Here is a 27740-nt window from a genome sequence, read left to right as displayed (position 1 = left end):
TACGCCTTACCAGTATCAGATTGGACCCCCTTTTTTTCTTTAGAACTGCCTTAATCCATGGTGGCATAGATTCAACAAGGTATATGAAACATTTCTCAGAGAGTGTGATCCAAATTGACATGACAGCATCACACAGTTGCTGCAGATTTTTCGGCTGCACATCCATAATGACAATCTCCCTGATCTACCACATCCAAAAGGTGATCTATTGGGTTGAGAGCTGGTGACTGTGGAGGCAGTTTGAGTCCAGTGCACTCATTATCATGTTCAAAAAATCAGTCTGAGATGATTCCAGCTTTATGACATGGTGTCTTATCCTGCTTGAAGTAGCCATCAGAAGATGGTACACTGTGGTCATAAAGGGATGGAGATGGCCAGCAACAATTCTCCAATAGGCTGTGGCATTGTAACCATGCTAAGTTGGTACTAAGGGGCTCAAAGTGTAGCTAGAAAATATCCCCCAGACCATTACACCACCAACACCAGCCTGAACCATTGATACAAGGCAATAGGGATCAATGCTTTCATGTTGTTGACGCCAAATTCTGATCCTACCATCTGAATGTGGCTGCACAAAATTAGATTCATCAGCAGGCAAAGTTTTTCCAATCTTCTATTGTTCAATTTTGGCGAGTCTTTGTGAATTTTAGCCTCAGTTTCCTGTTCGTAGTGGACAACAGTGGCATCTGATGTGGTCTTCTGCTGCTGTAGCCCATCTGCCACAAGGTTGGATGTGTTGTGCGTTCAGAGATGCTTTTATTGGTTGTAACCAGTGGCTATTTCAGTTCCTGTTGTCTTTCTATCAGCTGGAACCAGTCTGGCTATTGTCCTCTGATCTCTGACATCAACAAGGCATTTCTGCCCACAGAACTGCTGCTCACTGGATAGTTTCTTTTTTTGGACCATTCTCTGTAGAATGAAATGGTTGTGGGTGAAAATCCCAGCAGATCAGCAGTTTCTGAAATCCTCAGAGCAGTCTCTCTGGCACCAACAACCATGCCACGCTCAAAATCACTTCAATCACCTTTCTTCTCCATTTGGACAGGTGCGCCTATTAACCCTTGTGCTATCTTAGATGACCCCAACCGTACATTGACATAATATGTATTATTATTATTATTTTTTGGTGTTGTTTTAAAGTATTTTACTCATGTTTTATTTTTGTCAAAATCTATCCAGAACATTTAGTTTAGTTACATTTAGGTTTTGTTTCTTTCTATGCTTTTCATGATCACACATGGTTTAGGTTAATCATCCACACTGTTTCAGTTAGATTAAAAACTCTATAGATTCATGTCCATGCTCTGGGCTGCTTATCGTCAGCATGTTGTCATTCTTCTATGTTTCTAGATATGGCTCGCGTTGACAGTTAGAGAATCATTTATAACATTTAGGTTTCTTTAAATAAATCAGTTTGTTTCCGGATCTGCTGCCTTTGGGGTTTCCATCAACCACAAGGAGTAACAAAATGATGTAATATGAGACTGCGGTCAAGTGGAAGTAGAGGAAAAAAAACATTTAGTAAGTCATCTTTTGAGTGTGGTTTTCCTTCCTCTGTTTAGATTTTAGGATTAATTATAGTCAAATTTACAGAGGTTGAATTGTGTTTATGCAATAATAGCTTCTGGTTTTATGCTTTGTGTTCAAAACATCCCTGTTAATTTAAAGATCTGGTGGTTGGCTTAACTGTTAATATAAAAGGACCTTCAGTAGCTAGAATTGCAACAATTCCTCATTTGTAGCCACAATAAAATAAAGAGACACAACACAAAGGAACCCCTTCAGCTTATAAGAAAAATAAAAAAACACGCGGAGTTACTGTTATTCTTGGTTTGACACACAAACAAATGTTCTGCATTTTTATATCCATGAGTCAACAGTCACATGGTGCATAGTTTTGTATTCTGTTGTGGAAAATCAAATGTTCTTTCATTTGAACGCATTGTTGATGACAATCCTGTGATGGTTTTTGTCCAGTTCTGCTTTCACGTGAGCTTTTATCTCCGTTGCAGTACACCTGTGATTCATGGTCATGCAACAATCCACGTTGAGTGCATGCTGTTAGCCCTTGTGCTATCTTAGATGACCCCACCCTAACTTTGACGTGTTCTCCCTACCATGACAAAGGTGGATAAAGGTGGAAAGATTTCATGTAATCCCTGGACACCAGTGAAGATCACAAATCATTGAAGAAAAAAGGTTCAGTGCACTGTCTAGTGGGTCTAGATGACCCAACTCCCAATGGTAAAATGCCTAGGATAGCACAAGGGTTTCGAGAACATTTTTGCACATCAATTAATAAAGCTGACTTAATACAAACAAAGACTGGAGTGGGGGATGCTGTTCTGGTAAAGGGATTGTTGAAGCTCATATTCGTTTACCTGCATCTGTCAGACTTGCTGTAAATTTTACATGGTGGGACATGTGCTTCATTTATGTATATTTACGTTTAACCCTTGTGCTATCTTAGATGACCCACCCTTATATTGACGTGTTCTCCCTACCATGACAAAGGTGGATAAAGGGGGAAAGATTTCAATGTAATCCATGGACACCAGTGAAGATCACAAATCATCGAAGAAAAAAGGTTCAGAGCACCGTCTAGTGGGTCTAGATGACCCAACTCCCAATGTCAAAGTGCCTAGGATAGCACAAGGGTTACAGACGAGGTGTTGAGACGTGAATTTTAAAGTCAAGGTACACGACTTTTCTCGGTCTCGGTGCAGACCTAACACCATGTTGGCTCATAATGAAACCAGAGCTTTGAAATGCAGTTTACATGAGGAGTGTTGATGGTATTGTCTTTATGAGGGTGAGAAAAAAATAATAAAAGCTTTCAAAGTGATGAAAGCCACATCCGTTTGAGCCAAATAGGATTACAAATTGTGGTTTTGCATCCTCGGTTCTCATGTAGGCAGTTATGTTTGTATGAAAAAAACATAACTGCCTGGATTATTTAAAACTTATTAGTTTGACTTGAATTAGATCATTTTAAGTGTAAAAACCAAGTTAAATATTGATAATCATTTGGAATGCAGTCTTAAGGCCTTAGTCGCAACTCGCCTTATGGCTGCATATGGGTGATATGTCTGCGGGCAATCAATGGGCAAATTTGTCTGAGGCCCGCATAAAATATCAAGGTTGTAGACCGCTCAGTGAGCCTGTAGAGCCAATGTGTTTACGGACATTTTTTGCTACACCCATGCTGCGGGCGACAGCTTGTAGCAAACACCTAAACAACATGTAATGCTACATAAACATGTGATGGGTGTTCAAGAACGTGCTAAACGTGGGTTCTTAAACGTGCTTTTAGCATGGTTTCTCAGCGGAGCCTGAAAACCGACTTAATAACTTGTGTAGCAGCGCATGAATGCGGAAGCTCAAAAAGCGCGAAAACATGAGTTTGCATTGGAAGTGCCTGCTTGAACCCGTGTTTTCAAGGATGGTGTGATGGTAGCCTATGGGGAAGTATGTGAGACGCCGGTGCTGTTCAAGTGAAAGGTGTGCGCTTCTTGTGTAGCCTCTTGCATGCAAGAAGAGCTCAGCCTGGCTGTTAGAAATGTGAAAATTAGACAATCAGCGATGTCGGTGTTTGGCATCCAACGTGTGTCCTACAGGCACTTACATATCACCTGCAATTCAATTCAATTCATTTGTTTGTTCATTCATTCAGTCATCTTCTAAACCGTTTGTTCCCTTTCGGGGTCATGGGGCTGCTGGAGCCTATCCCAGCAACTTGTGGGCGAAGGCAGGGGGCATCCTGGACAGGTCACCAGTCTGTTGCAGTCAATTCAATTCAATGCAATTTTATTTATATAGCCCAATATTGCAAGATAAGTTGTCTCAATGGGCTTCAATGAGGAGCCAGTACTCCAACCTTAGAAATGACTTGGGGGCAGCGTAAGGGCGCAGTGTAACAGCATCATCCTACATCATAAGTGTGTGCAACTTATATTATCCCTTCACATACTAATATCACACACACGGCAATGTTACATTCGATTTTCAGGTGAATGTAAAAAAATGAGCATTTAAAACGTTTACCTCCAGTTTGATGTGGCTATATTCATAAATCTGTCTCTGTGTTGCTAAATGTCCTAGATACTCATGTCAGGTGTGTCACCTTCCAGCCCAGAGTCTCTACTTATGTTGTTAGACATTTTAGGAAATGCTGTCATTTATAATCAGTTCCTTCATAATGGGAAGACACTCATGACGCAATGGAAGGACGTTTATGTAGCTATTACATGAATGCTGCAAGTGTGAAATAATGGCATGGGTGTGCGAGAAAGGTCAAAAAGCCTAAAGTCAGTCCCAAAGCACAGCGATTTTCTGCTTGACACTATTGTCTCACGCTTCACCTGTCTTTTTAGTCTTTTTTTTTAACATGTAAACTCTCTAGAGACATGCTTGCATTCATTAACAGAGCAGGCTCGGCAAGGGACTTGTTTCCCATGCTCTTCTCACCCAGGTCCTGCAGCGAGCCTGCTATTTCTGGAGTCAGTGGGGTCAGTGTACTGTAATTCTGCTCTATCATGTAAGCAAACAAGCTTGATAGGCTGTTGTTATTCTTAGATGTGACAGGATTGGAAACAAGTCACCGAGCTGTCACTTCTTTTTACCCGTCCTTGTATGGGGGAATATATAGATTTTTTCTGGGGAAAATATACCCTGGGGTCTGCATTTTAGCACAAATCACCAGGACGATGTAACGCAGATTTGATTATAATGACCTTTAATGAAGCTTCTATTATTTTAAAGTTGATTGCAGTCATGCTTAGTTGTGCAGCCTAATATCTGCTGCATTTCTGAGTTGTTAGCTTTGCACCTACATGATTAAGTGGAGGATGATACCAATTAAGTCAATTGATTACCAACACATGCTCACACTCGGCATCTTTTTTGTTTCCTTTCTTTTGTCGTCATTTTTTTAACTTCTGTTATGCCTCAGATTTTTCCTCTGTATCCTGTCACGGGTACAACCCGAACTGGACTGTTAGTTTTAACGAGCAATGTAAACATGAATGCAGAGCCATAAAAATAGCCCTGTGGACGAAAAACACGATTACATTAGCATACCTACAGGCAAAATAGCCATGCATTTTCCCCCTTTAAAATATCTCCACCCTGACTTGATCATGTCTAAAATGAGCACGGCATGCAGCCCATTTAGAGTTTAGAAAGACAGGAATGTTAAAGGAGCAGAATAGGAAGTGAGGCAAGAATCCTGTCATGTTATATGGCTGTATCTGCACCATATCTTTTTTCCATTGTCTGCTAGTCTGTCTGAATATGACATGGATGCAAGATTATTGCATCATGATTCATTCTAGTGCAGGAAATAAATTATGCATTTTTCATTCTATTTCAAAATTACCCTTAAAGTTGTAGCTGCTAAGGCAAAGGTCAGACCACATGATTCTCAGAGTCAATTAGATTGTCTTTAGTCTTCTGAACTTCATGCTTTATCTACAACAGAAGAGGACACGCTATCTACATTTTCCAGAAGCCCTGACTTCATGTGTCTGGTCTTTGTCAAACAGAAACGACTGTCGAGTAAGCTTTACAAAAACGAGCCTTAAAAAATGAAAAAACTTGAAATCCCGTAGTGTTGATCTATTCTGAGCATACAGGAAGTGATGGTTACACGATTGTAATGATGACAGTTTGATATTTGCAAGTCGTGAAGGATCCCCACAGTATATTTAGAATCTGAGCGTTTATTCTGTTCTGTGTAAAGATACATGCCACAGCTAGTGCTAGCAGAGCCATTTTCTGACATCAAGTCCAACTGGCTTCAAGAGAGCCGTGTTCCAAAGTACGGCAAGTCAAAAGGGTCAATAGTTTTCAACATTTACACTGTTCTGGTCAGCACAATCTCTACATTAAAAGACAACATAGTTATGGTAATCAGAGCAAATAGATGGATATGTTCACCACTTTCATAGCAAATATATATTTTTTGGTGCGTATCCCACAATTTTAACACATAACTTTTAGGATGTGTAATGGTCTGTCTTTTTGTTTTAATTATACAAAATGCTATTTATTCCTACGCTTCATTCCCCTGTGTTCAGTGTTCCCTTTGCCTTTTTTTGTTTCATTGTCAGATGGGAGAAGTGGGTGCAACATTGACAATATCAATTGTTGTTTTACCTCAGTTATGCTCAAATTCCCGTTATAATTTGGGTTCTGTTATGGGAAAATAAGGAGCTATGACTGGCAGCTAACATTGTGATGTCTGTTTCTTTTTCGGTAAACTGTATGTTGTCAATGAATGGAGGTGGTCTCCAAGGGTGCTGCTGTGTTACAACGTCCTCTATTTCCTTAGAAACAATGCAGAAGGGAACCGCTTACAGATATACATTGCAAAAAAAATGTTTTATACAAAACACTGTGAATTACTCAAATATCAATGAACTACATCCATTTGGATGGCTAAACTTTCACTTTTTGTTGTGTAGGAGTGTAGTAATTTTGTACTACTGACCAGTTTTTAGTCATGCAAAAGAAACAACCCTCCCAAATGCACATATGGTTGCAGGGGTGTATCCCAGCTGTCATCAGGACACCCTGGACGTGTCAACAGGAGGACCACACAGACACACAGCAGACAAACAACCACACACACTCACTCCTACAGTATTTTAAACTTTCCATCGCGCTTAAATATTGTCTTCCCTTTGGATTCTCTTATTTTATTCTTTTATTCTATCTTTTCTTTTATTCATAGGATGATAACCTTGATTATCATTTGAAACCACCCAGGCATTTTTCAAAATAAATAGTTGCAAGATTGTAGATCTTTTTTTTTTGTCGGCTTAGCTAAACCTGCTAACTTTCTTTTTTAAACTTTTTTTCTTTTTGTTTTGCCAGACTGTGTTTTTTTTATAGACTTTTTGTAAAATTTTTAGAATTATGTAAACAAATAATGTGTGATTGGACAGAAAGAGCAGGACAATGAAATAATTACTTTGAAAGAGAATGTGGCAGGCTTTAAAATGTCTAATAAAAGAGCATTTGAGCCACCACAGCAGTTAGATCCCCAGAGAGTGATCGGCTCTGAATGCCAGTTACTGTGCTTAAGTTGAGCCTGCTTTCCTGCCTTCTCCCATGGCTGTGTTTGCTCTGGGCTTCATGCCAGATCAGCCTGGGGGAGGAGGGAGCGGTCTGACAGACAGCTGTTATTGAAATCCTCATTCAAAGAAAGTCAAAATAGACCTATTCTTTTGAGCGGCCTCGCGCCACAGCTAATCTGTCTGCTTGCAAGAAGGTCGTCGATGGCTTTTCTCCGGCGCTGTTGCAAATGACCCCCTGATTTGTTGTCTTTGATGAACCAAACAGGAAAGTTTATTGCTTCTGTTCACTCAAACAGACTCTTGGTTTTATCAACATTTGGGAAGAAAGCCATTTTTTCTGGACGCACGCCTTGTCAGACAGGACGTCCTCCTCACATTATCTTATCCTGTCTTGATAAGCAAGAGTTTTATCGTTTTTTCAAATTTTAATGGGCCTAAACTATCTATGTGTTTGAGGAAATCATCTGAACACTCTTTGTTTTGCCTTCAACTTTGACCAACTTTTGCCACAAATGTATTAATAGCCAAATTTTCTGCTTTTTTTATATTAACCCTTGTGCTATCTTACATGACCCCCACCCTTACTTTGACGTGTTCTCCCTACTATGACAAAGGTGGATAAAGGTGGAAAGATTTCATGTAATCCATGGACACCAGTGAAGATCAGAAATCATTGAAGAAAAAAGGTTCAGAGCACTGTCTAGTGGGTCTAGATGACCCAACTCCCAACGTTTAAGTGCCTAGGATAGCACAAGGGTTAAAAGGAAGCTGTAGACTTGAAATACAGCTTGATCTTTAACAGATCATTCATATTTTGCAATCAAATATTATATTCTTTAAACTACTACACTTTTGGGAAATCCATACATTTAAAATAAATCCATTTTAAATCTCAATTTATGTACAGTATGTGTCAGAAGGCATAGATTCCACTTATATTAACCAAAAATAATGTGTTGACATAGTTGAGACATTTAATTTTTTTTTAAACTGTCAATAAATGATTATTCAAATCATTTTCTAATTTTTGAGAACTGAACGTTTGTGATACAATTTACTTTTTGTTTCCAGTTTTGTTGGGAAAAAAAAAGATTTATTTGAACAATTTCTTCTATTTATTCTTTGGATCCTTTGTTAAGGAAAAGCATTTTCAATTTAAAATTGATTATTTGAATGTCTTGTTTAATGCTGCAAACACTTTTTCTATATTCCATGTTTGAAAGGTGATATATAAAAGTTGTCCTGCCTTGAATAAAATTGCCTGATGGATTATTTTCTAACTTAATAGACATGATCGATTTTGGAGGCTTGGGACGATCCTCTTCAGAAGAAGTTATAGTATTTTAATTTGATAAACACTTGAAACATGAGAAATGACAGATGAGGATGACTCTCAGCGCTCCCTTTCATCATTATCATCATCATCATTAACATCATCATCATCTTTATCATAAAGATCTGAGCCCCTGCTCTGTCAATCTTCATGATGGATAAACTAGAGGGGGAAATGGTGGTCAAGTTACCAAACATGACGTGCCTGACAGCCGTCAGACTGGATGAAGGAAGAGTGCTGTCTGTAGATGATGGGTCCACAGGTGGGGGCTGAAAGAGGGTGTGGGGTTATGGGATGCTGCAAACGAGTGAGGCTGTCCTTCCAACACTAATGGCCTGGAAATGTCCATGTTGTAGAAAATAATTGGATTTCTTCTACAGGAAAGCATCCATCCAACTGCATTAGTCAGAAGTAAACAGCAACAGAGGTCTGGCCGGGTGTTGGTTGGGAGGCGGGGGTTGTTGCTGAAAGTGAAAGTCTCTGAATTATTATGGCAGAGACAACGCAAAACAACTTTAAGTCTTTAGAACTGGGTTTATGTGAAACCAAACACAAGCATGCAAACTGACTCCCCTGTCATATTTTCTGTAAGCTCTGTGGCAATGGATCCGTCCTCCAACATGCGTTTTTGCCCTTTGACTGAATTAATTTTGTTTGAACTTTTTGGGGTTTATAATGTCAGATTAAAAATTCAAAAGAGGGAATTGTCTTGCATCTGGAGAAGGCAGAAGAAAGACAATTTTTTTTTCATTTGTTCACCTCACAACTGTGTAAAAGCAGCTTTTGACCTTCATTTTCTCTTTGGCACTGTGACAGGTCTTACATAAATGTCTTTGCTTGACATTTCAACCAATGGTGCAACAAAACCCACAAATAACGATCATCAATGTGGCACCAAGTTACATGGCCTTTCTCTTGCTAAAATTAAATATTATTTCCAAATACCCAAGCTAGGTACAGTATCTTTGTATCCTACCCAACATGGAGTAAATCTCACACTGCCTGAACATTAAAGGTCCTAACTGGCACTATACAATTTTTTTTGGTTATGATAACCATTAACAACATTGACCTGTACCTAGAAGTCCCACTCCGATCATCTTTTGATCTATTGTAAAAGCTTTCTCAGTGGTCTTTTACTTATGATTGTGCAGTTTTTAGCCAAAATCCCCCCAAACCTGTGTTGTTTTCTAGGACCTAGTTTCTGTAAAACAGCAGTGGTTTATCAAAAATTCGCCCTGGAGTTGTGAGTGGGACCGTTGGTGCAGAGTATGCTGGCCCCCATTTCTTGTCACTCATCTATTTACACGCTTTCTCCTGCCACCTAACAGCCCTTCACAATCCCAATCCAACATTACTGGTGCAACAAAAATGGTGAAGCAATATTGAGACTATCCAGTTGTACAGTTTTGGGCCAGATACCAGCTCAGACAAGGAAAACAAAAACGTGCACACTTGTGGTGGTCTTCAAGTGGATGCATCAAAATGGAGCGGAGCAGGTCGCTTGTGGCCTATTAATTGTTGTTTGTACGTCCCTGCTACAAGTTTTTTCCAACAACATGTTTTTGTCTGATCCTGATTCACAGTAATAAATAAAGACATACTCAGAAATGAGACAAAGGATGGTAAACAGTCCAATTTGAACTATCAGTGCAGTTCTAATCACCACTAGAGCTTTTAAAAGTGATTTATTATGCAGAATAATGAGACTATGTGGGATGTGTGGTTACAAGATCCCACTGTTATTCACTGTTTTGTTCACAATCAAAGCTGACCCTTGATGTGTGAACTAGTCATCCCTATTCATAATTATCCAAGCAGTGCTTAGCATAAATCTGATGTTTCCCTCATTCCTTTTTTTTTTGTCCCCCGTCAGCAAAGCTATAACAAAATGAACACACAGGAAGGAACTGATAAATCAACCCCAGCAGGCTTATGACCTTCGTGCTACACTTACACTGTTGGGCAAAGTTAATTGAGGGCCTCTTCAATTGACTTCAAGGGTGTGTCATATGGAGAGACACTGAATGGGGGGAAAACCTTTCTATCCTCACCGACAGATCATAGAGGAACAGTGGCGCTTCTATATTGCCTGTAAATTGGGCCTTTCTTCCTGGTAGAGGGTGACATGTTGGAATGCAGCACATAAATGTGGACATGGGTGGGCTTTCATTCTTCCCATAGCATCTCTCTCTTTCCTTTGACCCACAGTAACTCTCTCTCCTCTAATGGCCTTCATGCCTCCTTTTGAATTTATCAATGCAAAAGTGATTTAGACACAGAAGCGGTCATAACAAAAATGAGGACCATAAGCTGCTGCAAGCACTGAGGATTTTAGTTTTTGTATTGAACCTGAACCTGAACCTGAAAAAAACCACTGGCTTCTTCACATGACACTTTGGTTTTGTACTCTTGTGATTTTAAGCAGCTTCTGCCTCCATTTCTTACAAACATTTTGGACAGTCACTAAACCCCAGCTTTTCAGAAAATAGGCAGCCTGACCAAGAAAAGATAATGCACCAGTTTACGAGCAATTTCAAAGTTGAATATCCATCCATTTTCTTAAGCGACTGAATCCTTTTCAATGTCATTGGGCTGCTGGAACCAACCTAGCAACTGTTGGGTAAAGGTGGGATCAACCCAGATAAGTAACTAGTCTATTGCAGAGCCACTCAAACATGCACACCTAGTGGCAATTAGGAGACATCAATTCACCCATGAAGCCTGTTTTTGGACTATGGGAGGAAGCTGGGGTACCTGGGGAAAACCCACGACGAGAACATGCAAACTCAATGTAGAAAGTCCCCAGCTGGGATTCAAACCAGGGCCTTCTCACTGTGACGCAAGAGCGCTAACCACTGCACTGCTGTGCAGCCGGAACAATAATAAGGTTCTTTAAATGATGTATAATAAAGTCTGACAGGTGTGATGTGTTTATTTTGGCTAATCATTGAAGCATACCTGGCTTCAGTTACTTTAGGGAGAAAATTAGCTTCAGTTTAAAAGCCAACAGGTTCCTGCTCTGCTGTGGTGGAATGAGTGCTGCATCGTGGATTTAGTAATAGTGACACACTCCTGTCACTCAGCTGTTTCGTAGATGCTCGTTTGTTGGTCACAAGCACACACTGTTGTGGCACAGAAAATGACAAAAGTTGATGAGAGCTGTTTTTTCAGCAGCTGGATGGCTCAGTTGGCTGCATATAGAACTGGTGTATGGGAAATCAGGGTTTATTTCCCAGGGGATGAGCCTCATCTATAGTGGGTCTTTAGACAAGACCCTTCGAGCTACTGCCTGACTGTTGCCACAAGGGGGGCCAAGTCCAGGTCCGCCTGTGCTAGTCCCCAGTCTGGATGAAATGCCCATTTGCTAAGAATGGCATTACCAAGGAACAATATAGCTAAAAAAAAAAAAAATACTCCATGGGGCTGCCTTGTTATTTTCTTGGTTTTTAACAACAAAGTACCTGTAAATATTCTCTTTCTGAGATCCGTGATGTCTGTAGGAGAAACAAAAATGTTTTCAGTCAAAGCCTAAATGACCCTTTGGCACAAGGAACATTTAATTGAATGTTTTCTTTCTGTTGTCCAGTATGGGCCGTTGTGGAGGTGAACATGGAGGAAAAAGTGGAGGTGATGCGTGGAGAAACAGCTCAGATCACTTGCATGTACACGTCAGACGAGGGCATCGGTGGGACAACCATAGAGTGGCTTGTCGTGAGTTTCTTCAGTCTTTATGAACGCCTTCACAGAATGGTAAAGTGTGTTTACATGTGCCTTTTCTCGTGAGTTTTCAGGTAACACGTTCAGGAGAAGAGAAGGCGATCTACTTCCAGGACAGCTTTCACACAAAAACAGAGCCAAACACTCCCTACACTGACCGGATCAGCGTAAAAAGAACCGGAGCAGAGGAAGTGGTGTTAACCATCAATAACGTGCAGCTGCAAGACGAACGGGAATTCATCTGTCGCATCAAAAGTCTCACTGATGGAATGGGGATGGGGAGCACAAACCTGAGAGTATTTGGTAAGATTCAGTGTTTTCATTAGGAAACTAGGATGTGTGGTAGACTTTCTTTTCCCTCAGGCTGTCAAGTGTGCTCCATTCCATCGTGAATTATATTTGAAATTTTGCCTAAATACATTACTTTTTCTGTCATCTGCAGAAAGACCAAACTTTCCTACCATTGAGAGTAGGACAGAAGGCGTTACAGCTGACCAAGACAAGCTATCAGAGGTGATTAGGTTTTAAATCAATTCCAAATTGATTATTTTGTAATTACTTTCATCACTTCTTACACTCTTTGACTCGTATCCTCTCATCCAACCCCCTAGATCGGCACATGTCAGGTGAAAAATGGATATCCCAAACCAAACATCACTTGGTATAGAAACAACACTCCGCTGCGGAGTGTTACGAACGGTGAGAAGGTTTAGATTTGATCTGCTTTCCATTTAGCTGCTTTAATTATGTGTTAAGGAGTTTAAAGTGAATTGTCTTTTGATCTTTTGTGGAAGCATTCCAAGTAGTCTTTTCATTATGAGTAAGCCCCTTCCAGCCAAAATAAAAAGACCTGTGTCGTTTTCTAGGACATAGTCTCCCCCCCCCGTTATGAGAGCTCTCTGTTTACGCGCTCTCCCACTAGCTTACAGCCCCTCACAACCACAATCTATTATTAGCGGTGCAACAAAATGGCAGTATTAGATAATGGGATATTGGAGCATCACAATAAGCAGGGAGCTTGTGGCTTTCACAGCGTATTTTCTATGTCACAAATACGCTCTTCTTCTAACAGCATTTTTTTTTTCATCTGCTCCTGATTCACAACAATTTGAATAAAGAGATACTCACAAATGCAATTTTGAGTTAAATTTTCTTTCTACATGTCCTCCATCATCCGACAAAAAGTCACTTGTGACACATGTTAAAAAACACCAAAAGCACACTTTTAATTGGAGTGGGTCTTTATAGACATTGTGTAAGTGCGGTGAAAAGCACGTCTTGTCCATGAAAGGATGAGACGGGAATACTGTCTTCAAAAAAATGAAAATAAGTTCATTATACCTTCATAAAGAAATGAAAAACAAGCAGCTTTTAGATTTGAAACGCACTCATGTGCACAATGTATTCTACTTTAGTTTTGATCTTTTTTTTCTGTGTTTGCAAATGTTTTTGTGCATCCAGAGGTGGAGGTGTCCTCAAGCACCACAACTGAATCGACCGGCTTGTTTTCTGTCCTGAGTAAACTGAGTCTGAACGTGAAGAAGGAAGACAAAGACGCTGACTTCTATTGTGAGGCCACCTACCTTCTTCCTGGATTCAGCGGCATGAGTGAAACTGAACACATCAACATCACAGTGTTCTGTAAGTTTCAAAGGGGGACACTTTCGGTCTGAGTCACACCTCACGGAAATTTATTTAACACCAAAGTAACTCGCTTTCCAATGGGAACAGATGATCATGAGAAATTTGTATGACTGTGTCTGTCATGCACTGTTGGTCCAGTCCACAGTTGGACAGATTTTCAGCTTATGCATACACGACACTATCTGCTGTGGAGGAGATAAAAGAGGAGCCAAAAGAGACTTCCAGACAAAAAAAACAAACTTATTCTGATGATGTTTGAAAAAAAAAAACCAACAACAACGAAACCTTGAGGATAACAACATTTAAAATAAATCACGAGACATTTAAAAAGAACTGTAAAATTAGTTCATTACAGGTAAAATATCTAAGAGTTGAAATTGTTAACCCTTGTGCTATCTTAGATGACCCCCCCCTTCCATTGACGTGTTCTCCCTACCATGACAAAGGTGGATAAAGGTGGAAAGATTTCATGTAATCCATGGACACCAGTGAAGATCACAAATCATTGAAGAAAAAAGGTTCAGAGCACTGTCTAGTGGGTCTAGATGACCCAACTCCCAATGGTAAAGTGCCCAGGATAGCACAAGGGTTAAAGGAAGATTAAAGAGTGTCCATTTTTTCTTTATCTTTTGAAGAAAAACCCAATTCAAATGTAATAGCCCTTTTATTTGGTTTAAGCTGTTTGTATGTTTTTGGTAACACTTAAAACTTCTTTGACTTCTGTTTTTTTGGTCTTATTTAATTGTCTCTGTCATAGATCCTTCCACTGAGATCCATGTTTGGGTTGAGTCTCCAAAGGTTAAAATTAAAGAGGGGGACACGGTCGTACTGCAATGCAGCGGCAATGGAAACAGTCCAGCCTCATTTTTATTCAAGCACAATGACGTAAGAACATATATGTGGTTTATTTTGCAGTCGCTCTAACTAAACCAAGCCTGCATGTGCATTGAATTGTTGGGTTGTTATTGTTCTTTTTTTTTAAAGGTTGACCTGCCTGGTGAAGCTGATGTGAAAGTTCTGGAGAATGTTTCTCGTCAAAACAGTGGAGTTTACCAGTGCACCTCCACTGATATGGAAACCTTTGAGGAACTCCTGAACACTACTACAGTATCTGTCAACTGTAAGAGGCGCCATTGTCAAATGATTTGGAACTACTGGAAGCAGAACGGTTTTCATGTGTCGACTTTGCTCTCTGTCTGTAAAGATCTGGATGCTGCGGTTGTTACTCCCCGTGAGAACGTTTCCATGGCAATGGGGCAGGAGTTGGAGGCCACCTGCAATGCCCTCTCCTCTCTGCAGACTCAGACAGTCTGGTTAAAGGTTCAAAGCTTCTGTGCAGTTTCAAAACCATGCAGCGTGCTGCACATATTTATTAGATCCTTCAGTCTTAAATGTGCTCAAATCAGTCATACTGTTCTGTTGTGCAGGACGGAGAGGAGGTGTCAAAGGGTCACATTTTGAACCTGAAGGCTCAGTCGTTGGACACAGCAGGGACGTACGTGTGTGTGGTGACTGTTCCAGAAATTGAGGGAATGGAAACCAGCAGCTCACTGCGTGTGTTTGTCAAGAGTGAGTGTAATGAGCAGTGGGTCACTTATCCTGTGAATTCTGGAATGATGGAAGCCAATATAATTGTATCAAAACAACTAGATTCAAGGGTGTCAAACTCCAGGCTTTGAGGGCCGGTGTCCAACATGTTTTCCAAGCATTGAAGTTCCTTATTGACTAAACACACCTGATCCAGGTACTCAGTAGCAAATAAAGCAGGATTTCTGGAAAACCAGCAACTAACCGGCCCTCGATACCTGGAGTTTGACACCCATGATGATAAATCCTTTTATTTAATGTACTTTTATTTTTCTAATTTGTTTTAAACTCTACACAAAATCAACAAAAATTCCATTTTTCTTTCTGTTGTTATTGTAGTCTCTGATCAAAAAGTCTTGTATTATTTACTGGAGTATTACAGTTTTTCTGTGACTGTGTAACACTGTTTCTGCTTGAGCTTAGGTGGATTTAGTTTTGAGTATTTTTTCAGGTATCATCTTTTTCTCGCTCATTTCCCAATAGGCCCACCGGTGCTCAAAGAGGATGATGTGACAGAAGTGGAGACAGAGGAGGAAACTGTAGTCCTGAGCTGTCATGCCAGAGGCTATCCTGTTCCCACAATCACCTGGGACACCAAAGATGGAAAGAAACAGTCTGACCCAAATGTAAACTTGGTGAACTATTTCATTTATCAGCTTATTTGATCTTAACTCACATCTTGAGCGATTAGAATTGCTAGCAGAGATGCTGTCACTGTCTCTTCGGTTAGACATTTTAAAGCTGAATTATTTAAATGCAAAACATTTTTCTCAAACAAGTTGTTTTTTGTAAAGAATGACTACTCCTGATATCTGTACGGATGCTCTTTGGATATTTTTAGACATTGCTAAATTTTACTCGTATGACAGCAGCGTTGCACTTAAAGGGCCTATGTCATGTTTTTCTTAAGCCTTTCACAGTGAACTAAATCCATATACGGTATATGTAATATATTACCTTTGGCACATTAAAGAACACATTTATTATATTTTCGCAGCTAATTTTCCTAGTCAGAAGTAAGACGACTCAATCTCAGATCCACCGCCTTTCGCTCCGTGTGGATGCCGCCCATTCATGATGTCAACCTAGAGCTGGCCTCAGCAGCGTGCCTGCTTTTCGCCCATGAAAACAAACAACATCTGAACTTTTGCAATGATGGATGACCATATGGTGCATATAAAAGAAAATCATTTAACTGAACACCGCTAGCTCCGCTGAGACAGTGTGTGTGTGTTTGTGTGTTACCCTGGGGGCGGGGCTGGCCGCGCAGACTCTTCCTGGCTGAGGCAGGTCCTCGTTTATTTACGAATGAATGTGAGGACCCGCTCGTTTTCATGGATTGGGAGGGGCTGGTGCTCAGAGTGCAGGGTTTTAGAGAAATACTCAAAAAATATGTGAATGGATAAAAATACGGCTTTGGTTTTTTATGTGTAAAGAGTGACCATTGTAATGCACACAACCCTTGTGCTATCTTGTGGTGATCCCACCCTCACATTGACGTGTTCTCCCTACCATGACAAAGGTGGACAAAGGTGGAAAGATTTCATGTAATTCATGGACACCAGTGATGATCACAAATCAATGAAGAAAAAAGGTTCAGAGCACTGTCTAGTGGGTCTAGATGACCCAACTCCCAACTTTAAAGTGCTTTGGATAGCACAAGGGCTAAAAGTGCAATGAAGTTGATTTTGCATGATGTCTAAGCAGGAGCATCATCCTGTTTTCAATCCATCCCTCATGCAGCAATGCTGTCAGCTAAAAACCTGTAGAAAATTCACTTTTCACTCCTCTATCAATATTGCTTAGTAAATCTACTTTTCTGCTTGTGAACAAATATATAAATATATAAATAATAATAATAATAATAATAATAATAATAATAATAATAATAATAATAATAGATTGGATTTATCTGCACTTTTTCAGATGCTCAAGCGCTTACAATTTCCATTTAGCCTGGACTCCTTTCAGTCTGATTTCAGGTGTGTGACCTTCTTTTCTACCTTTTGTAACAGTTCAGGATATTGTCCGATGACAGCTCTCAGAGCACGCTCAGCCTTAAAGTGGATTCCAATGCCACCGTTTTCTGCAAGGCTTCCAACAACCAAGGGGATGATAAGGCGACATTCAACATCAGAGTCAAGACCAGTGAGTTCCTGCTGCTGTCATCTGTTCTCCTTTGTATTCACATGTGTGAATGCCCGTTTGTTCTCCAAGCCCCCCACCCCCCCCCCCCCCCCCCCTCCATCTGTGCCTCTTCTTCTTCTCTCTTTATTCCTTCATGGTTCAAAGGTCCCCAACCTTGTAATGTGTTGTTAGCGTGTTCATTGTTTTTTTCTGAACTTGTGCATTGGTCTTGTTCCAAGCGTGACACTGTAGTTGTGTTGTTTGTAATGTGAAACCCTCTTTATCCCTGATGTTGTAATGTGTGTTGTACTCCATTCTGCTGTGTCCCTTACCTGTTCTTAGCTGTTTACACCACACCAGTAGCTACCACCACTACCACCACGACTACCACCAATAACACCATTCCCATTTCCAATGTCACAGGTAAGAGACACTAATCCACTTGACTGGGAACAACTTCTCTTTATTTGCAATGATCTGTGAAATTATTTGTTAAATTCTTTTATAACAACAAAAAAGATATACAATTTCTAAACAAAAAACCGAAGGAGTACTTCTTACGATAAAATATTTTTTTACTCATGTCACTATAGGTGAGGTGAGTATCTCAGCCATTCTACTTCTAGTAGTACTCGTACAGGATGCCCTTCAAGTGAGGCATTATGGGAAATGTCCAGCTAATAGGAGGCTGCGTTTCTATTTCTCAGCTGGCCTCCTATTATCTCAATAACCTCCTGAAACAATTGGACTGGCCAGCTTTGGAGAGGGACCCAAACTTAGGGCAAAGTGGTGAATAACAGATCATAAACAAATGGATGGATGGGTTGTTCTTATTTTATCCAGCACTGACATCACCAAACCTGCTGCTGTCATCTGTTCTTTTTTGCATTCACATGTGTGAATGCCAGTTTGTTCTCTTAGTCCCCCCCCCCCCCCCCCATCTGTCCTTCTTCTTCTCTCTTCAAGCCTTCATGGTTCAAAGGTCTCCTGCCTTGTAATGTGTTGTTAGTGTGTTCATTGTTTTTTTCTGAACTTGTGCATTGGTCTTGTTCCAAGCGTGACACTGTAGTTGTGTTGTTTGTAATGTGAAACCCTCTTTATCCCTGATGTTGTAATGTGTGTTGTCCTCCATTCTGCTGTGTCCCTTACCTGTTTTTAGATGTTTACACCACACCAGTAATTACTACCACTACCACCACGACTACCACCAATAACACCATTACCATTTCCAATGTCACAGGTAAGAGACACTAATCCAATTGACTGGGAACAACTTCTCCTTATTTTTAATGATCTGTGAAATTATTTATTAAATTCTTTTAGAACAACAAGAAAGAAATCCAATTTCTACACACACAAAAATGAGATTACATATGTCTACGATGAGAAACTGAGCACAGCTCAGCGATCAGACTTGTTTTTCTGGCTTTTAATTGTTTGCCTATTTGTCAACAGGGGTGTGATGTTGTCCTTTAATAATTGTGCCTGTTTGATTTTTCTCAGTCAAACCAAAAACCCCTAACTCAGCAGAGAAAGTCAAGGCAGGTCTGTATGTTTAAGATGCTGCAAATCCTCTCAAAGATGAGAAGCTTTTTTCCATTTCTTCTTTAAAGCACTTTGCTTTCCATCCGCCTTCTACTGCAGCTGCTGCTGAAGGCCAAATCACCGAGTTGTTCAGCACCTTCACCGTCTGCGCATGCCGTCAATGAAAACCCTCCCTCCTGCTGCACTCCTACACTTGCCACTTTTTAGCCACTTTTCCTTGCAGTTCCCAGGTTTTAGAAAACCTGAATGATGCTCGCGCTGCACTGTAGCTTATCTGTCTGCCACCTGCTGCTGCCGTCAGGTCTGAAGTTCAGCTGCAGTGACTGATCCCTGTGGTTGTGTGTGTGTGTCTGCTTTCTCTCCACCAGAGAGCAATGGCGTCATAATTGCAGTCATCATTATCTGCATCCTGCTTCTGGCCATTCTGGGCAGCGTGCTCTATTTCCTCTATAAAAAAGGAAAGATCTGCGGCCGATCTGGAAAACAAGACCTGTAAGTTGAAAATCTGATCTGTGGCATAATAAGCATTGAAAGAAAAGTTTTTTTGTCATTCTGTCGTTCTTCTGATGTTTTTCTACAGTTATTCTATACATTTATACATAGATTAAATATTTTTATATATCCATAAAAATGACTTTAACTGGAGTCTGAAAATCAACAAATGAATACTTTTTAATAAATATAGTGATACAGTTATTAAGCTCAATAAATGTAGCCTTCCATTATCTTTATCTCATTTGGGCTTTTCTAAAGATTGAAAGGAACTTACATACCACAGATTTATTTTTTAAATTCAGACTCTGCAGCTTTTTTTTCAATGATCACTCAATTCTTCTAATCATGAAAATGTTCAATATGTAAGACAAACAGGTAAATATATTGGACATCAATAATTTTCATGAAAGGAACAAATAAATAAATGAATGAATGACTTCTCCCCAAAAGAAAAAAAGTGGATCTTTAAAATTCAATTAAAAAATGCTCTTTTTCTGGAACTTTCCAAACTTTTTTGACTCAATTTACCATCAGATTTGTCTAAAACAGGGTTTTGTAACATAGTAATGTCAATGCACATGCATTTTTTTTCCAGACGAATCCTTGACAAAACGAGCTGAATAGATGCAAATTTGTTCAAAGTAATATAGTTAATGCCTTAGGTGGACCGCTACATTTCCTTGTTATTATGCAGAAATAGTCTCAGTCATTTGTTCCTGCTCTTGTCTTTCTAAAGCACAAAGGAGAAGTCCAGCAAAGATAACATAGTGGTTGAGATGAAGAGCGACAACACAGAAGAATCCATTCTTCTCGGTGCCAATGGAGAAAAGCAGCCCCCCAGAGACTAGGTGACGGAACAGGTTCCTGAAGTATTTATGTCTAATTATTATAGAAATGTTAAAGAATAAAGTGTTTTATTCTCTGTTTTTGGAGGAAAGAGTTGGGAGAACCTGCATGTGGAGCCATGAGGAGGCATCTGTGAACCCCACCGACAGCTGCACCCGCTCTCCCCTCTCAGGCAGAACTACCCTTCAGGTGTCCAAGCCCGCAATCGGATGGTGACGAAGAACAACCTTTTCTTCCACCCCAACGCCATTCAATAAGACGTGGTTTAACTGCGGATGAATCCTTCACCTTCAAGCCAAAGACCCCTCTGTCCATAGACCGTTTTCCTCCCTCCATGCCTTTGTACACTGCTGAATGTCCACAGAAAAGCCATCCGAGCACAAAGCTGAGCAGGGACTGTTTTTAAAAGTGACTTAGCATGATCGAAACCAAACTAAAGAGCAGCCTGAAGCCTACCAGTTTGTGTACATATTATAATCTGTGTATATATTTCTTTATTTAAAATAACACAGAAGAAAAGGAAAGTAGACATTAATCAGGTGGTCTTTTTTTAAGTTTTTATTTTTATTTGGTGCTTTTTCACAGAAAGAATGGAGAGCTATGTTGAGCTAGGATTGGTCTGCACACTGAAAGTGTGAGGCGCAGCTGAGGCCTCACCTCTTACCGCCAGTTCGCACCTTCACCGACTCTTTGCCTTTTTGCTGCAAATTAACTCGTCAGGTAATGTTCATGTTTTCCCGTCCTCTCTTCATCTGCGTCCTCATAAATTTATTATAAATGAATGAAGATACTGTTTTGTCTGAATAAACCTCACTTTTCTTTACGTTTTCATTTCTCATCAGTGCCATCCGACAGTTTTGTGTTTAATCTCCAGTGCACTGAAACAGCTGTGATTTTACTTTAAAAGGATGAAGGAAGTAGTACTTTTAACCCTTGTGCTATCTTAGATGACCCCACCCTTGCATTGACGTGTTCTTCCTACCTTGACAAAGGTGGATAAAGGTGGAAAGATTTCATGTAATCCATGGACACCAGTGAAGATCACAAAACATTGAAGAAAAAAGGTTCAGCGCACTGTTTAGTGGGTCTAGATGACCCAACTCCCAACGTTAAAGTAAATAGCACAAGGGTTACACAAACCAAAGACTCTTTTAGGAATGAATGAATTTATGTTTGGTTGCAGGGAGACCCAGAAACCCCCCTCAGAATCAAGGCTTTAATCAAAAATATGGATTTCACTGTTGCTGTTTTATTTTTGTGTTCATTTGTAGCAATAACTACTGAGGTGGGGGACTGACTGTGACTCCACCTGTCATTTCTGTTGGAAGATAATCAAGCCTCTCAACCAATCCTGCTTTCAAAATTATTTGTTTTTATTAATGCCGATTAAAAAAAAAAGTATTCTTTAAAGCCTTGGAGTTGTAAAATGTATGTAATTAATGTTTTTGAAGATATTCAAAACATTTCACAGTTTTTAGTTTTTTGGAAATTACACTGATCTAATTAAAGATGAGATAAAAAATTAAACTGCATTTTTATGGTTTTTATGTTTATTACTGGTGACACAAAACAAAACTCTGATAAGAAAAATTGAAAAAAAAAAAGCATGGAGGTAACGTATATGCCACTTCAAAAAATAATTTTTGTCTCTTTCTTTGGACAATAGATATTATGCTTTCTAAATTTTCCAGATAGATTTGCATGATTTTATACAGAAGCCAAAATTTTGTGTAGGACAGGCATGTCCAAAGCCCGTCCCGTGGGGCAAATGTATCCCACATTCAAATTTCATAAAAATGGCGGCCCCCCAGCCCTTTCCAAAAACTGCAAGATTTAATTGATTATGGTTTGGTAAATGATGTTACAAAGTGTTGTAAACGTGTGGCTACACTGTTGCTGGAGCCTTCTGTGACATTCTCTAGCTCATTTCTAAAATAACGACTAAACAAATGAACTTTTTTGTTTTTCTGATCAAAACCACAGTGGTCTGTAGTTCAGAAACATAACTACTAGTCTTCTTTTCCTGTTCATGGGATTTACATGTAGAAGTTTAAAGTGAGCATTTAATGATCAATACGTAGCATTTATCATGATTCCAGGTTTTATGCTGACTAAAGTTTTTTTTCCCTTCATTTTGAGTGCTGGTCATCAAATACAAAATGTAACACTACTCTGGGTAAAAATGTATTTAGCTGAATTTCTGTTGTATGTGAAGAAATGAAAATAATCTTATTGCAAAAACTATTTCATTAAATTGTTTATTATTTAATGTTACAAGTGTTGAAGGAACGCCAGCAAATTGGTTGGCCCTCAAACATTTTCACCTCACCAAATCTGGCCCTCTTTGCAAAATGTTTGGACTCCCCTATCCTATGACCCCACCCTTACATTGACATGTTCTCCCTACCATGACAAAGGTGAATAAAGGTGGAAAGATTTCATGTAATCCATGGACACCAGTGAAGATCACAAATCATTGAAGAAAAAAGGTTCAGAGCACTGTCTAGTGGGTCTAGATGACCCAACTCCCAACGTTAAATTGCCTAGGATAGCACAAGGGTTACTTGAACCATTTTGAGTTGATTACAATTGTGCTGACTCTGCAATTTGTTCACAAGCAGAAAAGTAGATGCAATTTTTAAAAACTTGACTTAAAAAAATGTTTCTTTTTCATAATTTCAACATAGAAACTTGGTAAATATGAGCCTTAAAACATGTGCTAGTCCAGGGCTGCATGTTTGTCTGCAAACACTCAAGTTCCTTCGAATTTCCTGCGATGCCATTTGATCCACATGTGAGGCTGCTAAATCTCATTTTGGTTTTTCCTGTAAAACCTGAAGGCATTCGATTGCGTCATACTTTATTATTGCTTTATTATTTATTATACTAGTAGTTATTGCTTTCTGGTTTACATTTAAACCAGAAACGAACTTAAATATCGACCGACTGCAGCTCTGAGCCGTCTTGAGGTTCTGAATATGTTTGTGTGGGATGGAGGAGCTGCAGTCATCTTCATTTGTGTCATGCCTGGACGTTTACGATGCCTTCTGTTAGTGCTGGTCCTCGTCTGAGGATTCTTTCTGTAGTTCAATTCCTATTTGTTTTCACGTATGCTGTAAATAGTCAGGGCCGTGAGTTCTTGTGGTATGAAAAATCAATCTAAAGAAAACATTGCCCCAAAATAACGTGAATATTTGAGCTTAATGGCATCTAAATCTACATCTGGTGAAAAACAGACAGGAAAAAGATGCTTTTACTCGCATATTTTATTAACAGCAATGTGCAGACTTTCAAACTGATATGAACTTAAAAAGGTCCTACTGAAGAGAAGCAATGTGATACAATGGCTCCCTCTCCTGGTGAATCTTAGTACACTGGTAGTTGGGCTGGCAGTAAAAAAAAAAAAAAAGAAGAAAAAAAAGTTGGGGGGCCAAGCAGGAAGAAGCACCTTTGCCTGGGTGCTGGTCTGCGATGAGCGAGCAAAAGGACGGTCCCCGCTGAGCGCTCACAGATCACGCAAAGGACAGGTCAATGGGAGCGTTACCGCACAACCGTGCCCGCACAGATCCACGGGAAAACGCCGTTAAAGCCAGACCCCGCCCAGAACATGGTGACGGCCTCGAAACATATGGCACCGCTGAAGGGATCAGTCACATCAGTAAACAAAACATACAGGAATGCAAAATGAAAAAAACAAACAAACAAAAACTTTTTCTTCTTTTTAAATTTCAAACATGTTTCTTTTCTTTAGAGTGACAGTATCAAAGCACAAAATGGTTTATACTGTGCAAAAACTAAACTTCTTAATACACGGTGCTTTTTATTCATAAAAAACAAAAAAAACCTTGGTACAGTATCCAAGCCCCCCTCGTTCAAGAAGTTCTTTTTTTCAAGGCAACTAACAGAAGAAGAAGCAGAAAAGATGGCAAGTCAGCGTAGACAGTATCCAGTCAACAGACAGCATTACCCACAAGACACTGGGACTGCTTAGCAGTTAACATAACTCGCACACATTCTTCCTAAGCAGGGACAGGTTCAAGCTCATGTACCAAAAAGCTGCTTGTATGAGTGTCTTTTTTCAATCATTAGTACCTTTTCCATCCTGCCATCCAGCACTGGAAAGAATACAGACAAATGTGCAAGTTGCAGAGGGACGAGGAAAACGTTTTAGGCTACTTGTGTGACTTCATCAAGCGGGTAACTTCTGGCTTCATGAGCTGCTGCCGAAATTCCGGCTTTTCTGACAGCTTCGTCCTACACCACCTTTTTAGACAAGCAGTATTCCTGAGTTCTTACAGTCGGCCCAAACACTGATTTTTAACGTAGGCTTGTGGGCGGGGCCAGCAGGCCCCCCAAACTCACGTCTCGACGGGTCGCAGCAGTCGCCGCCTTTTAAGAGCAGCAAGCACCGGCGCCACAGAGGGACGAGACAAAGTTACTTTACAGAGTTTATACAGAGATATACTTAAAAAAAACAAAAACACTGACAAGTCGACAACTTGAGGGAACTGCGGCCTCCCAAGCTGCTTTCATTTTCAAGTATGCTACATTATGAACTGGAAAAAACAAAAAGATACTGTCACTGTAAAGAAACATTATTCACAAATGTACATTTAAGGCTTTGTCGTTTAGCACTAATAGTAGCAGCAGTGAAGCACTTCTGACAAAAATAAAAATCGTAATATTTATGATCATGGTACAATATGTCAAAGGAAATGACCTTTTTGTTTCGTAACAACAGACTTGAGCTGGAGACAAGGAGCCTGAGCCAGTCAGTGAGGTTAAAGAAAGACTAAAACATTGCCGTCGCCGTGGGTTACGCACCATCTAATCGGTCTGCCGCTGCTGCCGCCGCCAGGGCCGTTGACGTTACCACGTCCTTTCATCATCTCACAGCTGCAGCAGAGCCGCACCGTGTCACTTAGAGCAGTAGTACGTTCAAAGAGGGCAAGTCCGAGCACACCGGCTGTGTTTCCACATTCACTTTGTACAGACGTTTGTTGGGGGTGGGGGGTGGGTGTTCAGGCCATGAGAAGTCTGTCTGGTTGTGACATGCTCACACTCACACACATTTAATACAGAATCTGCCAGCACAAAGGCCAGATCTGACACCGATGTCATGCTACTTTGGGTTAAAAAAAAAAAAAAAAAAAAAACACAACAAAGACACCAAGCGTACCAAAGCAACATGAACCAAGACGGGCCGTATCAGACTGAAGAAAATAATAATAATCTGCTGTGTTTTAACCTGCTGACCAACACAACTGGGGGGGCAAGACACGCCCCCTTCTCATGGGACAGAGAGGGCCAACCCTTCCTCTTTAGGGTTTCCTGTCTGCCCATGTAGTTTGTACCAACTGCAACCCTCCAAGTTTTTTTCACATGTCGTATATGCACGTACTGTATATATTACACACATTTAATATATTTTCACTCATATATTAAATTTTTCATATAGATACACACTTTTAGTTTGATTCATGAGGTGTTGGTAACATTTTTCAAACACCAAAGCATCCGTCTTCCCAGCATTCCTATGACAGGTTCTGGCAGCTCCGCGTCTCATTCCTGGGGAGATGCTGATGCAGCCAATGAGGCCGGGAGAAAAAAAAAAAAAAAACAAAAAAAAAACAAAAAACGAAGGCCTGTTCAAAGCGCTTGGAGTGCAGGGCGCAGAATCCCAGAGATGCTGTAAGCCTGGAGAAACAGCCAGTTAAATCCACAGGGGCGAAAGGCGTAAGACGACGCGGGAGGCAGCGCTCCACCAAGGGGGCTTTCAGCTGGCCTAAGCCGACACGAACCAAACCAAGCTGGGCCAAGCCAGGGCGAAAGAGCCAACAGAGGTGCAACAATGTGCTATGTGAGAATATGAGTGGTGGAGGGAACGGAGACAAACTCGCGTAGAATATTCTTGGCCATTTCTACATTGTTTTGTGCAATCATCAGTGCTTTCTGGATGTCCTGGTACGAGTATCCCTGACTCATGAGGTGCTCGATCTCACTGCTGATCTGAGGGCTGGCGTCTCCTCCGGTCGCTCCGCAAAGCGGGGGGACTGGGGGGACGGGGCTGGGCCGGCGCTCCGAGTTGATCCGTCTGGGGAGAGGCTTTGGAGGTCTTTCTGGCGCTTCCAGAGGCTCTGACAAAGCTGAGCAAACAGAGGAAAGTAGCCTTTAGATTCAAACTTCTAAAACCAGCTTAAAAACTTTTTCAAAGCATGTTTCTTTTTTTTTTATACATGAAAAAACATTTTGCCGTCTAGAATTGTTACTATTGGAGAGCTCAACAAGCTTATTGTTGGACGATCAACGGGTAAATACTCAAAACAAGGAACTTCAGAGGAGAATTCAGTGTTGGATGTGACCGGCTGTAAATGTTAAACTGCTATTTAGAGAGAAAGCTGCTCAAAAAAGCCATTTTTGTGGGTGAAATCAGACAAGTTTAGACCTTTGCTCAGTTCCTCAAAGCTAACACCAAATGACTCACCAACTACCTGGACCGCACTCTCATTCAGGTTCCAAGCCAGTGTTTTTAGACTTTGGTTTGAGCATGGGGGGGGGGGGGGGATTATTTCCTCCAAAAAATGAGTTCTAGACATTTTACAAGAGTTGTATTTTTGCAGTCTCACCAACAGTCCTTCCAAGCTGCTTTCCAAAGGGCACAAAGAACCAGTCCCATTAACCATACATCACTACACATGCACCCAGAAACCACTGCAGGGTAGGAGGATGGATGCTGAACAGTATAAATGAAAGGAAGCAAAGAGAATCCTCACCTAACATGTAAAAGTCAGATTTTAAATACTAATAATACGTCAAATATGGTTGGGTCTGAATTTACTCACTACTTAGTAAACTATATTGTGCCTTCGCCATTTATTTGTCCAAATCTACAATTTTCAAAAATGTACCGCCCTAGAAATCTCTAGTGTGCATTGATGCCCACTACACTAATGAGCATAGACCACAATGCATTGCGCTGCATGGTTTGTCATTAGAAAACAATGATTTCAATTTATTTTTTGCATAAATTATCCAATTTTCATCATCAGAACACAGTGGATTCATAAATAGTTCTTATTTATTAGTTTTTTTATTCAAGAAATGTGTGACGTCATATTTAGCGTTTGAAAAAAACAAAGTAGTGAGCATGTGTTTGAGTTGCATTACAATCTAGGACACTAGATTGTCCCACGCTTGATATTCTTTTAGGGGTTAGCAGTAAGGGGATTTGGAAGTGGGAAAGGACATGTCTGGAAAATGAATGTAGATTCTGTATTTCCACCTACAGCTGGAGTGGCAAACTACCCCGGGAACGGAGTATTTTCATGACTTAATACATTTTAGCTCAGGAATGATCCATTTAC

At 40.3% G+C, this 27740-nt stretch overlaps 2 protein-coding genes across 7 annotated transcripts in view; one reads left to right on the top strand and one right to left on the bottom strand.

The window, feature by feature from the left end:
* mcam (melanoma cell adhesion molecule) overlaps positions 1–21903 on the top strand; it is a 36700-nt gene extending 14797 nt beyond the window's left edge. The window contains exons 2-18 of one of the 6 annotated variants that reach the window (XM_023961619.1): positions 12002–12126; positions 12207–12435; positions 12575–12645; positions 12744–12831; positions 13594–13773; positions 14534–14661; positions 14761–14896; positions 14981–15096; positions 15204–15345; positions 15847–15989; positions 17379–17511; positions 17833–17913; positions 18650–18730; positions 18994–19035; positions 19404–19527; positions 20267–20378; positions 20469–21903. In XM_023961619.1, coding sequence (XP_023817387.1) covers positions 12002–12126; positions 12207–12435; positions 12575–12645; positions 12744–12831; positions 13594–13773; positions 14534–14661; positions 14761–14896; positions 14981–15096; positions 15204–15345; positions 15847–15989; positions 17379–17511; positions 17833–17913; positions 18650–18730; positions 18994–19035; positions 19404–19527; positions 20267–20378 — 1931 coding nt within the window. In that variant the 3' untranslated portion in view covers positions 20469–21903. Of the gene's footprint in view, positions 1–12001; positions 12127–12206; positions 12436–12574; positions 12646–12743; positions 12832–13593; positions 13774–14533; positions 14662–14760; positions 14897–14980; positions 15097–15203; positions 15346–15846; positions 15990–17378; positions 17512–17832; positions 17914–18649; positions 18731–18993; positions 19036–19403; positions 19528–20266; positions 20379–20463 lie in introns of all 6 variants that reach the window. The other 5 variants (XM_023961620.1, XM_023961621.1, XM_023961622.1 and 2 more) reach the window with 5 other exon arrangements.
* Positions 21904–23624: 1721 nt separating this feature from the next.
* Positions 23625–27740, bottom strand: part of cbl (Cbl proto-oncogene) — a 30127-nt gene continuing 26011 nt past the window's right edge. The window contains exon 16 of the mRNA XM_004075681.4: positions 23625–26522. Coding sequence (XP_004075729.1) covers positions 26233–26522 — 290 coding nt within the window. The 3' untranslated portion in view covers positions 23625–26232. The remainder of the gene's footprint in view (positions 26523–27740) is intronic.

This window comes from Oryzias latipes, chromosome 13 (genome assembly GCF_002234675.1).
Source record: "Oryzias latipes chromosome 13, ASM223467v1".
In the NCBI taxonomy this organism is placed as follows: Eukaryota; Metazoa; Chordata; class Actinopteri; order Beloniformes; family Adrianichthyidae; genus Oryzias; species Oryzias latipes.
Note: the sequence above shows the minus strand (reverse complement) of the source record. Positions and strands in the feature narration are given on the sequence as shown.